The 12,702-nt window shown below is 39.2% G+C and overlaps 1 protein-coding gene across 3 annotated transcripts in view; it reads right to left on the bottom strand.

Moving 5' to 3' along the window:
- LOC126177843 (SWI/SNF-related matrix-associated actin-dependent regulator of chromatin subfamily A containing DEAD/H box 1 homolog) overlaps positions 1 to 12,702 on the bottom strand; it is a 184,239-nt gene that overhangs the window by 28,812 nt on the left and 142,725 nt on the right. For all 3 annotated transcript variants that reach the window (XM_049924487.1, XM_049924488.1, XM_049924486.1), the window contains exons 13-15: positions 11,055 to 11,282; positions 8,723 to 8,934; positions 8,445 to 8,627 (exon numbers count right to left, since the gene is read on the bottom strand). In XM_049924487.1, coding sequence (XP_049780444.1) covers positions 8,445 to 8,627; positions 8,723 to 8,934; positions 11,055 to 11,282 — 623 coding nt within the window. The remainder of the gene's footprint in view (positions 1 to 8,444; positions 8,628 to 8,722; positions 8,935 to 11,054; positions 11,283 to 12,702) is intronic.

Below are 12,702 nucleotides of genomic sequence, written 5' to 3' on the forward strand. Positions count from 1 at the left end.
TGGCCTGGTTTTGATACAGAAGTCTTTGATAAAATGACGGTGATAAGAACACAATCCAAGGAAGCTTCTCACATCTCCAATACTTTCAGGAATAGGAAATTCCTTTATAGCTGTCAACTTTTTCAGGTCTGGCCACACACCTTCGTTTGACACAAGGTGTCCAAGTATTTTGATTTCTTTTGCTCCAAAGAGACACTTTCTTGGATTAAGTTTCAGTCCGGCTTGTTGGAGAAACTTAAGAAGGGCCCTCAGTCTCTTTATGTGTTCATCAAATGTCTCTGAGAACAATATAGAGTCATCTAAATAACAAAGACACATCGTCCACTTCAGGTGCCTTAGAAGATTATCCATCAAAAGTTGCTGGCGCATTACACAAACCAAACAGCATTACCTTAAGCTCATACAGGCCCTCAGGAGTGATGAATGCAGTTTTCCCACGATCAGCCTCATCTACTTCGATTTGCCAGTATCCCAAGTACATGTCCACGGTTGAGAAAAACTTAGCCCCCTTCAAACAATATAGTGAACTGTCAATTCGTGGAAGAGGGTAAATGTCCTTTTTAATTATCTTATTAAGCTTCCTGTAATCAACACAAAACCGCCAACTGCCATCCTTCTTCCTGACGAGAACCACTGGTGACAACCATGGGCTCTGCGAAGGCTGAACGATGTCATTCTTCATCACTTTCTCTACCTCATTACGAATTATTCGACATTCAGTTGCTGACACACGGTATGCTGACTGGCTTATTGGTTGATGGTCTCCAGCGCTAATCTGGTGCTTCACTGTCGATTTGTCTAATTCGCTCTTCACCTGTGGATTGAAGCATTCAGAGAACTCTTGAAGAATGGCAAGTAGCTTCTTCTGTTGTTCCTTAGTGAGATCTGGGGATAGTAGAGCTAGAAGATCTTGTCTCATAGTGGTAGCGCTAATTTTGCCCACAGATTCGGCATGGGAGGTTTCTATGACGCTCAGCTGTTCTGCAATTAACGGCTCAGCATTTGCTACGCACATGTGGCTTGGAAGGATCTGCGGTTCTTAGCAACAGTTCACCGAATCCGTTCTTAAACGAGACAACAGAGGCTGGGATGACCAACTTATTCTTCAGTGATATGCTCCTCTTACATTCCACTACAAGATCCATGGGTTGATGTATGACACATGACAGTTACCATTCTAGTGCTGACTGCAGGAATGATCACTTCATCCAGCACACAGTCTCCACACACTCGGATGCGCATCTTCCTGTCCACAGTATCTCATCTTGTCTAGCATAATCTTCGAGTGACCACAATCTATAATTTCCTAAGAAGCTTTCAAAAAAGTCCCATCCGAGGATAACGTCATGACTACACTCTTGTAAGACTATGAATTCTGGGAGCTGTGTATGGCCAGTTACACCCACACGAATGACACATCTTCCTGTAGGTTTTACATATTTGCCATTAGCCACCTTCAGCAGAGATGTTTTGTTGTGGACTAACACGGTTTTCTGCAACTGGTGACGGTACTTCTCCGAAATGACTGAATATGATGCTCCAGAGTCCACAAGAGCTTGGGCTGGTTGGCCATCCATGAGGATATCAATGTAGTTTCCTACCATTTTTGTAGTGATCGATGTCAGAGGATTTTTTTCTTTGGCGGCCTCACTTCCAAGGAAGGTCACACCCTTTAGTTTTCCAGGTTGTGGCGGCTAGGTGATTGGATGGAGCTTCTAAACGACGATGGAGATCTAGATTGGTATGTTGGGGAGCGTCCTCTTCAGCAGCTAGCTTGCAGTGATGGTGACCTACGTCGTCCTGCACCCACATCTTCTTGTTCACCTTCGTCGTCCTGGAGTTGGCATCGGCTAAGATCCGTCTGCTGTCTTCTGGCACAGGTGTCATCAAATATCCACTGCCTTTCTCGACAACACCGCACCACATGTCCCAGTCACCCGCAGTGGAAACACACTGGATGATTATCCTGGATCCTCCAGATGTCAATCTTCTTTGGTGCCCAAACAGGTTCCTCATGTGCCATTGTAGGAATGTAACTTTGCCTAGGTCTCGATTTTTTTAACGTTTTAAAGGGAAATGAAGTAAAGATTGGGTACAATGTCTGTTCCACTTCCTCCCTTATGACCTCTTGAAGCATCACAGTTTTTCGCTCACTGTGCAATCCAAGTAACTTCTGAAGTTCCTCTCTCACTATCTGATGATGAACACTTGTGAAATCAGTTTCTTCCTCCATCACAGACATCAATACGACATTTGGAAGCTGTTCAAACTTCTTGCATGTAATTCTTTTTTGATGCACTGTCTCGATATACTGGCACCATTTTATGAAGCCATTAGCTGTTGAAACCTCTTTCAGGAGTAGGGCTTGATACATGTCCTCAGCAACACCCTCTTCATTCTAGGATCCACTATTTTACACAGCTCCAAGACGTCTTGAATGTAGGATGCTGTTGTTTCTCCTGGACGCTGTGCCCTGCACTTTAATTAATCTTCAGCCATGCACTTCTGTCATCGTGTGTCACCGAAATACTTACCCAGTTCCACCTGGAATACTTCCCCGCTTGTGAACTTCTCCTTGTTGTACTCATACCATTGCTTTCCAGTGCCCTCCAAGAAGAAAAATACGTTAGTGAAACACACGGTGTCATCCCATTTGTTAAATTTGGCTACACCTTCGGCCACTTGTTTGGATCTTGGCCATCGTCACCAGAGAACCAGGAAGGATGTCTCACGTGGTGGTACACGGTTGCTGTTATCATAACATCTTCTGTCTGTCATCATAACATCTTCTGTCTCCAATAGATTGCGATCTGTTGAATATGGCTCGAACTTGGGTTTCTCGCCACGTAAACGGTGGCTCTGTCGTGGTCTGATGGGAGCCACTGTGTCATTGATAATGTGCGGTATCACAAGTTCCAATACCCAGTGCCTCCACCAGAATATTGTCACGTAGAGGAACGTGTAGGTAGATGAATGACGATTTCACTTGTTGTTGTTGTTGTTGTTGTTGTTGTTGTGGTCTTCAGTCCTGAGACTGGTTTGATGCAGCTCTCCATGCTACACTATCCTGTGCAAGCTTCTTCATCTCCCAGTACCTACTGCAACCTACATCCTTCTGAATCTGCTTAGTGCATTCATCTCTTGGTCTCCCTCTATGATTTTTACCCTCCACGCTGCCCTCCAATAGTAAATTGGTGATCCCTTGATGCCTCAGAACATGTCCTACCAACCGATCCCTTCTTCTAGTCAAGTTGTGTCACAAACTTCTCCCCAATCCTATTCAATACCTCCTCATTAGTTATGTGATCTACCAATCTAATCTTCAGCATTTTTCTGTAGCATCACATTTCGAAAGCTATTCTCTTCTTGTTTAAACTATTTATCGTCCATGTTTCACTTCCATACATGGCTACACTCCATACAAATACTTTCAGAAACGACTTCCTGACACTTAAATCTATACTCGATGTTAACAAATTTCTCTTCTTCAGAAAGACTTTCCTTGCCATTGCCAGTCTACATTTTATATCCTCTCTACTTCGACCATCATCAGTTTTTTTGCTCCCCAAATAGCAAAACTCCTTTACCACTTTAATAAGCGTCTCATTTCCTAATGTAATTCCCTCAGCATCACCCGACTTAATTCGACTACATTCCATTATCCTCGTTTTGCTTTTGTTGATGTTCACCTTATATCCTGCCTTCAAGACACTGTCCATTCTGTTCAACTGCTCTTCCAAGTCCTTTGCTGTCTCTGACAGAATTACAATGTCATCGGCAAACCTCAAAGCTTTTATTTCTTCTCCATGGATTTTAATTCCTACTCGGAATTTTTCTTTTGTTTCCTTCACTGCTTGCTCAATATACAGATTGAATAACATCGGGGAGAGGCTACAACCCTGTCTCACTCCCTTCCCAACCACTGCCTCCCTTTCATGCCCCTCGACTCTTATAACTGCCATCTGGTTTCTGTACAAATTGTAAATAGTCTTTCGCTCCCTGTATTTTACCCCTGCCACCTTCAGAATTTGAAAGAGAGTATTCCAATCAACATTTTCAAAAGCTTAGGGTCAGTATTGCCTCACGTGTTCCAATATTTTTACGGAATCCAAACTGATCATCCCCAAGGTCGGCTTCCACTAGTTTTTCCATTCGTCTGTAAAGAATTCGCGTTAGTATTTTGCAGCAGTGACTTATTAAACTGATAGTTCGGTAATTTTCACATCTGTCAACACCTGCTCTCTTTGGGATTTCACTTAACGAAGGTTTATTCAGCACTTGCACATACAAGGGTGCAGAGTGAACTGCCTCCAGCCAGAACACATACAGAATATATACAGCTAAAGAACACTCCAGTACAATGGTTCTTCTCATTTGTAGATACTTCTAGTATGTACTCTAACAGAATACAGGAATCAAAATTTTACAGTTCAGGTGAGTTTTGAACTCACAACCCTCCATGCAACAGTCTAGTATCATAACCGCTACACACAGCGACTGTGATACTCAGCTTCTTCTGCGACAATATTGTATATTACCCATCTTTCCCTACAGCTTACCCCAATTTTTCTCAGAATTTCGAACAACTTGTACCAGTTTACATTGGCAAAAGCTTTTTCCAGTTCAAGAAATCCTATGAACATGGCTTGATTTTTCTTTAATCTTGCTTTCAAAGGAACACCAACTATGACTGACTGAAATATGCAAATGAAATGTGGTAGAAGATGAGCGAGTAGCTTTGAGAGATGAAATAATGAAGGCAGCTTAAGAACCACAAGAGAGAAACCATTAAATTTAACTGATGAAAGGAGAAAATATTAAAATCCAGCTATTGAGGCAGGCGTGGATACAGATGAAATTAAAAACTCTAGAAGCATGCATCACTGTATGGCAAATGATGATGCATACAAGAAAAATTAAAGAAACACTTGGTGAAAATAGAAGCAGCTGTATGATCATCAAGAGTGCAGATGGCAAGTCAGTAGTGAGAAAAGAATGGAAGGCTCCACAGCAAAAGGAATATACAGGATGGTCAGAAATAGTCTGAAAAGCTTGCATGGGTGTCACAGGGCTTCTTGTGCTGAGGAATAATTGTTAACAAAAACATTTGACATGTTAATTAGCATTGAAGTTAACGAATCAGGCTGTTGCATGCACAAATTCAGGAGGGTCACCAGGTACAATTGCATAAGTTGTTCTCTCACAGTGTAGTTCATAGCACACTAGACTGCTAAGCCAATGGCGCAGGTTTGATTCTTACTGACATCACATTTCAATTTTTGTACTGCTTTCTCATTCAGTTTTAAGAACTCAAATGAAGAACATGTTTGGCGACACCATCCTTGCGTGCCACTTCAATCTGCACACTTAACTGTCTCACTGACTAACTTCAATACTAACTAACTTGGAAACAGTGCAATGTATCACAGTTTTCTCTTAATAACTATTCCTCAGCATAACCTTCCCTGCAACACCCTTACAAGCTTTTCAGACTGTTTATGACCACTAGATTTAAAAAGAGTAGTAGAAAGGAGAGCATGCAGTAAAGGAAGCAAAGGAGAAATTTGCAAAAGGAGTTGAAATTCATGGAGGAGCAATAATTCTGAGGCTTGCAAATAAAATTATAATTCTGTCAGAGACAACAAAGGACTTGCAAAAGCAGTTGAATGAAATGTATGGTGTTTTGAAAAGGGGTTATAAGACTAACATCAACAAAGTAAAACAAGGGTAATGGAGTATAGCCAAATTAGATCATGTGCTGCTGGTGGAATTATGTTAGGAAATGGGACACTAAAGGTAGTAAATAATGGATTATACCAGAAGTAAAGAGCATATAAACTGCACACTGGATATAGCAAGAAAAGTTTTTCTGGGAAAAGAGAGAGAGAGAGAGAGATAGATAGATAGATAGATAGAGAGAGAGAGAGAGAGAGAGAGAAATTTGTTGGTGTCAAATACAAATTTAAGTGTTAAAGAGTCTTTTCAGAAAGCATTTGTCTCAAGTGTAACCTTGTTATGGATGTGAAATATGGATTATAAACAGTACAAACAAGAGAACAGGTTTTGAAATGTGGTGCTACAGAAGAATGTTATAGATTAGCTAATCAGACCAAGTAATTAATGAATAATTACTGCATCAAACTGGGGAGACAAGACCTTTATGGCACAACCTGACTATAGGACGGGATAAGTTGATAGAGCACATCCTGAAACACCAAGGAATAGTTAATTTGGCAATCGAGGAAAGTGTGGAAGGGAACAAGTTGTACAGGACAATGTCTTCACTACAGTAAGAATGTTCAGGTTGAAGTTGAAGTTGATACAGGCAGTAGTAATGAAGAGATGAAGACTTGCATAGTTTGCATAGTATACACTAGTGTCAAACTAGTATTCAGTCTGAAGACCACAACAACAGTTCTTTACAAAGCGAAGTCCTTGGAGATGGTACATCCTTTGTTTCAACCTTATATTCAGCTCACACTGTCAGATTCAAGAATGTTAGTACTGTTAGTCACTAAAGTAAATTGAGTGTCAACTGCACACACATTTAACATTATTCTTATGTGAAGTAAGACAGGCAGTTACCTGATGAATAAATCTGTCCTACAGCATTCATAATAACTCAAATATTACACTTGTGGTAAAGATCCTTTATTTTTATAATAATAATGCCTTGGTTTCCATTACCTCTCTTTATTAAAAGCTGTGTTTGGAAATAAGAGAATGCTAATTTTTGTGGATCTGGAATTTGGTTGATGAATCTGCATTTACTAAACACAACATTTCCAGACAGAATTTAATAAGATTCCAGTGAGGCCACGAAGGATGCACTCTCTTGATTTAAATTTAATTCTTGGGGTTCCATACTTCAGTTGGTAAAAACAGAACCCTTACAGGATCGCTTTATTGTCCATCTGTCTGTCTATCTGTCACAAACCCTTTCTCATGAACAGGGAGACATATTAATTTGAAATACAAGATTTTACATACTATGGTCTATGGTTCCTTGGTGGTGCAAGCTTCTACGTCAAAGCAACCAGAAGATGTTGTTTGTTGTTGTGGTCTTCAGTCCTGAGACTGGTTTGATGCCATTTAACCATACAGTAAAGCTGCATGCCCTCGGGAAAAATTACGGCTGTAGTTTCCCCTTGCTTTCAGCTGTTCGCAGTACCAGCACAGCAAGGCCGTTTTGGTTAGGGTTACAAGGCCAGATCAGTCAATCATCCAGACTGTTGCCCCTGCAACTACTGAAAAGGCTGCTGCCCCTCTTCAGGAACCACACGTTTGTCTGGCCTCTCAACAGATACCCCTCCGTTGTGGTTGCACCTACAGTACGGCTATCTGTATCGTTGAGGCACGCAAGCCTCCCCACCAATGGCAAGGTCCATGGTTCATGGGGGGAGGAACCAGAAGATACAGCCACTTATGTCATATATTTTAATACTTGCATACTGACTCATCAAAACTTATAGCATACTTCCATTTGACCTAGAATCATGAAATTTTACAAGCAGCTAGGTTTCATAATACAAGTAAAGGATAAAAAAAATTAAAGCTGTTAATCTATAATTATATGACACAAAAAAAGTTTATTTTTCTTTTTTCTCTGACTGTTTGTGTCTGTCTGTTAAGACCCTTCTTTCTCAGGAACAGATAGACTTATTCATGTTGAAGTGTAAGTCAGATACTAAGGACTATGGTCCCTTAGCAGTGTAAAACATTTAAGCTTCTAAGTCCATGCAATGAAAAGATACAGCCATTTATATCACATATTTTGATACTTGCAAACTCATTCATCCAAATCCATACAGTACTTTCTGTTGATGTAGAATTATGAAATCTGGTGAGAAGCAAGTTTTCACAATACAAATAATGGGAAAAAATTCAAAAACTCTTAAATTGTTATTATACCACATAAAAATATTTTTTGCCATGAGAAGTAACAAACACATTCATCATCAGTCACAAGTATAACAGAAAAATATTACTTCATGCAAACGTAAAATGTAAATTGTAGTCATGTTTTAGTACTTAAATAAGACATATTCTACAAAATCTTCTATCCTTACATATATGAACTAAAGTTCCCTGCACTTCCTTTTGTATGGTATCAGAAACTACTGTAGAGAGGTTGATAGTCTTGGAATCTCCCGCAACCGATATCTTGCCAGTATCAGTATTGACAACACGCAAAAATTTGTAGAGATTTTCAATTCTCAGGCTTGATGAACCATCTACATACATAATTAAGTCTGTACTGAACCCTCAGTACACGAGTTCTACTCACACTATTTTTAGTGTACATTCCCAGTTTCTTAGAACAAGCAAATAAAATACAAAATGAGAAATTAAGCTTAAAAACATGTTCTTTCATAAAACTGAAGAGACAAATAAATAACTTTCTAAGAGAGACAAATTTTTGATGAGAACAGAAAACAGCTCACCTTGACTGCCCTACACGGTGACACCTATCTTCAGCTTGTTTATCATTGTATGGATTGAAATCAATATCATGGATGATTACTGTGTCAGCTGCAGTTAGATTTATCCCCATCCCTCCAGCTCGTGTTGACAGAAGAAAGATGAAAATACTGTCATCTTCATTAAATGTATTGATTAATTCCTGCCTAATAGGGCAAATGACACATTGTAAGAGTTCAATCACCAATGACAATAACTGCAAAACTATAAAAAATGACTACATGGAATAAGCCACACCTACCTAAATGTTACTTGGGTACTTCCGTCAAGACGAAGGTATGAATAATCTCGAAGTCTCAAGTACTCTTCCATAACATCCAACATGATCACAAACTGACTAAAAATCAGTACCCTGTGGCCTTCACTTTTCAGATTAGGCAGGATTTCATCAAACTTTTCAAACTTTCCAGACTCAAAGAATAATTCAGTAGGTAATGCATTCTTGGAAAGCTCCTACAAATGAAAACAGATGATGTAGCAAATAAGAAAGCAAAAGTCTTGACATTATAATCAAAGAAAGAGACAGGTCAAAATGTTATTGAGCTCCCTTCGCTTCCCCAAACCAAATTTGAGAAAAAGACTATTGGTTACAATAATAAAACACTGGGATTTTGCCTTGTTGTCCCTAGTGCACTGTCGTCTCCTCCTCCTCTGTTTTATGCTGCCTACTGTCTGATAAAATGGGAGTTGGAGACTGAGAGGGAGTGGGGTGGGGCCTCAATCGCCAACTCCCATTTCATCACACATTAAGCAAACTTTTCCTGTCATTGTGAAGTCACTGGACACTATTGCCTACTCCATTCCCTAGCACTGCCTCCATAATAATTTTGGCATTCCGATTTCATAAACATAACATTGCTTCAGTGTGTGGTGTGGTACTAAAAGCGGAGCATGTGTTCAATGATACAATCTCCAATAACAAATAACCACTAGTCTTCTGTCCCACAACAGTGTTACTCAATATGTCGGGTTTCTTGTTTGCAAAGCTGAATACACAAATGAGTCAGTAACATGAGCTGTCACATCAACTAATACTTATATGAAGTGAAACTTACTGAAGTCATAACTCAAAACTAACCACAGTCTCACAAAGATGCCACACTAAGGACATCATTCTGGGTCATTGGGATGGGAACCAATTGTTTCTAGCTTCAACAGCTACTACAGCAAAAGGCCTAGGACGAAATTAAATGGTTATATGAAATGTCATGAGTGGGAAGGATTCCAGGCAGTTGTTTTGGCATGTTTCAACAGGGAGTGAAGAGATTCTGTTAACTGAAAACTTACAAGAGGACCCTTGTTCAACTGTTGTGTAGCTCAGAGATAAGATATGTTGCCTTTTATCGTGTGACACCATTTGGCAGCAATTAATGAAAACTGGACTATCCTCACAAAGAGAATTTTTGTGTGAGAGACACTAAATATATTGTAAGGCTGTGACCACACCTAATGGAGGGACATACATTCTTCATTGAGGAGCAGACCACCACCACCACAACCACCAGACAGTTCAATCACTTGGTGATGTGATCTCTTTGAGTTGGCATGCAACACAGGACCCCAGCAGGTTCTTCCCTTCCTGTCAATCTTGAGTGTTGCCAATTCAATCTGTCTTCTTTCCTAAGTTCTGTCCCACCAGGCCAGTGGTCTATCACTTCTTCTTTGGTAAAATGTGCTCCAGTCTAGTAATTATTTTGACCACCTGCTGTCTTATCTTTGAGTGACATGACCAGCTCACTGCCACTGCAAGGTATTCACTCCTTCCATTTTATTACGGCCTTTGTTGTCTATATGATATCAACTGCTTTCTTTCCGTCTTCCTTTGTGTAGCCCAACATGAGTCTTTCCATTCCTCTTTATGTTACTGTTAGTTTTGTACCAATGAGTTCATTTAATGCCCATGTCACACAGCCATAAATTATTATTGGCAGTATACATTGGTCAAAAGCTGTCAAGGAGCATGGGACTTCATTTCCATTTCCATAAAAACTAAGGGTAACAGAAATCCATATGCAAATCAAGAAATTCTGCATAATAAGAGTGTGTCTGCCAAATGTGCAAATGCAAACTCTTATGTTATATATATATATATGATATGATAATGTTTCTTGAGTTTCAGGTGCAATGGAGGGTTTGATCTCCCCTCATGCTTTCTATCCTGTAGCTTCCAGATCAGTTGTTCACAGACACTGTTAAATGCCATGGCAGATGGCAGAAGGTGTGATCTTCCACACTCACACCACTACTTACAAGATTACTGGCACATTTCCATCTGGTCCACTACCAAATTAGACAATTCTTAATCACTTGCTTTTTGTGAATGTGTGTCATTTGAACAATTGAAAAAGAGGAACCACCATATCTGACGTGATGGAATTTTTCTAATTTATACTTTAATATAACAGAATTCTTGGGACAGGTTAGGCACTAAGATTTCTTGTGCACCTCCTGAAGTTGGAATTTAGAAAGAAAGCTCAATAACACAAGCACCTAGAACGTTGTCCAACATTGCAAATAAAAACTATTAGGAATAAGAAAATATTTTTATTAAAATATTACTAGGATAAACTTACCTTGAACTCTATGAACAACTGATGCAATTGGAAATCCGACATACATGCTAGGTCTTCAAAGATGACATCTTCCTTATCCCCTTTATATGATGGGTTACGGGCAAGATATGCAGCACTACTTTTCAGCTGTTCGTCAGTGTAATTATACCGTAACAACAGAGGGTGATTTGCCATTTTACGCAGATCCATTGTCATACCTATTCCACTCAGACCGTCCCCCTCATTGCCCTAGAACAAACACAAATTTATATTTTATACACACATTCTATATTGGTTGCGACAAAATGAACAACAGAAAAATTGTTTCATATAATATACACATCCCATTAAACTTTTAAAGCCACCAAGGCATGGTGATCTGAACTATGATGGAGGAATATGAATATATAGCACATGACAATTAAAATTTATTGTTTCTGTATTTATATTTGCAGTTACACAATATCAAAGGTTACACACTACTGCTTCTTTTGACATCTTGATACATCATTTTGCACTGGTGTTCAAACACATTCATAGGGGAGAGGGGAGGGGGGGCACATTCATTTAATATTCATACATCCTAATACATTTTTAAAAAATGCCACATTCATTTAATGAGGACTGATGTGTATACTGTAGTGCACTATTGTGCAACAACTACTCATCTTGGCAAACACTGCATCCTCAATCTGACCAACACATTTTAACTACTGGCACTGTCAATATATTCCCTCCAAACGCCACACAAAGTTGGCACCAATAAGACTACCACTGGGCATGAAGTTACTACTGAGCAACTATTAAAACAGCAGCTGCTACTCAGATGACAGAATATGCACAACTGGTTTTCCATTATTTCAACCAGTAATTTCTGTGACTTCCGAATAGAATACAGCAAAAGAAAATATGGATTGTCTTTGTGAATCAGATACAATAAAAACAAACATTAAACAAGGATGGAGTAATCCCTGCAAAAATTCAGGGTATCTATTTTTGTGGATGATTCTAACTACATTACCCAGAAACACAGCAACAAATCTAGTATGGAAGATTTGGGTTTAACTCCAACACCAGCTAGCTTGTAAAATGAAATATATATTTTCCTTTCTTCATTTTGACCTGTACATTGGACTGACGTAGACTACATTAGAAGTATACAGGTTGACTGTCATATTTTCAGCTTATAAATTATTGCATGTTACTATTTTTGACATGAAATATAGAATTAATGTTACTAAATTTTCATTCTTAAAAGCAATATCCAGCTACACTTAACAATAAAAAATGTTTTTCCACATTATGTGATGAAGGGTTGAGTCCCTACAGAAAATGAAGAAATAAAAGCGAAGACTGAACTGTAATCATTTGACTGGGTTTATAATTCTACATTAATAATAAAAAATAGTTTAAAAACTTTGCCTTTGTTTCACAGTGATGGGCCTCATAGTGAGGGGATACTTTCATTGGTCCATCATATGACAGGCCTGGTGTAGCGAGGGCACACACTCCTTAGTACATCGTATGATGGGTCTAATTTTTAAAGAGTTAAAAGTCCCTTTGAAGACAAGGTCAGTTGAGGTGGAACACATGCTCAGATTGGGAAATAATGAGGAACAAAACTGACTGTTCATTTTGAAGAATGCCTTAAGGCATTAGGTGGTTTTGG

This window comes from Schistocerca cancellata, chromosome 1 (assembly GCF_023864275.1).
Source record: "Schistocerca cancellata isolate TAMUIC-IGC-003103 chromosome 1, iqSchCanc2.1, whole genome shotgun sequence".
Taxonomy (NCBI): Eukaryota; Metazoa; Arthropoda; class Insecta; order Orthoptera; family Acrididae; genus Schistocerca; species Schistocerca cancellata.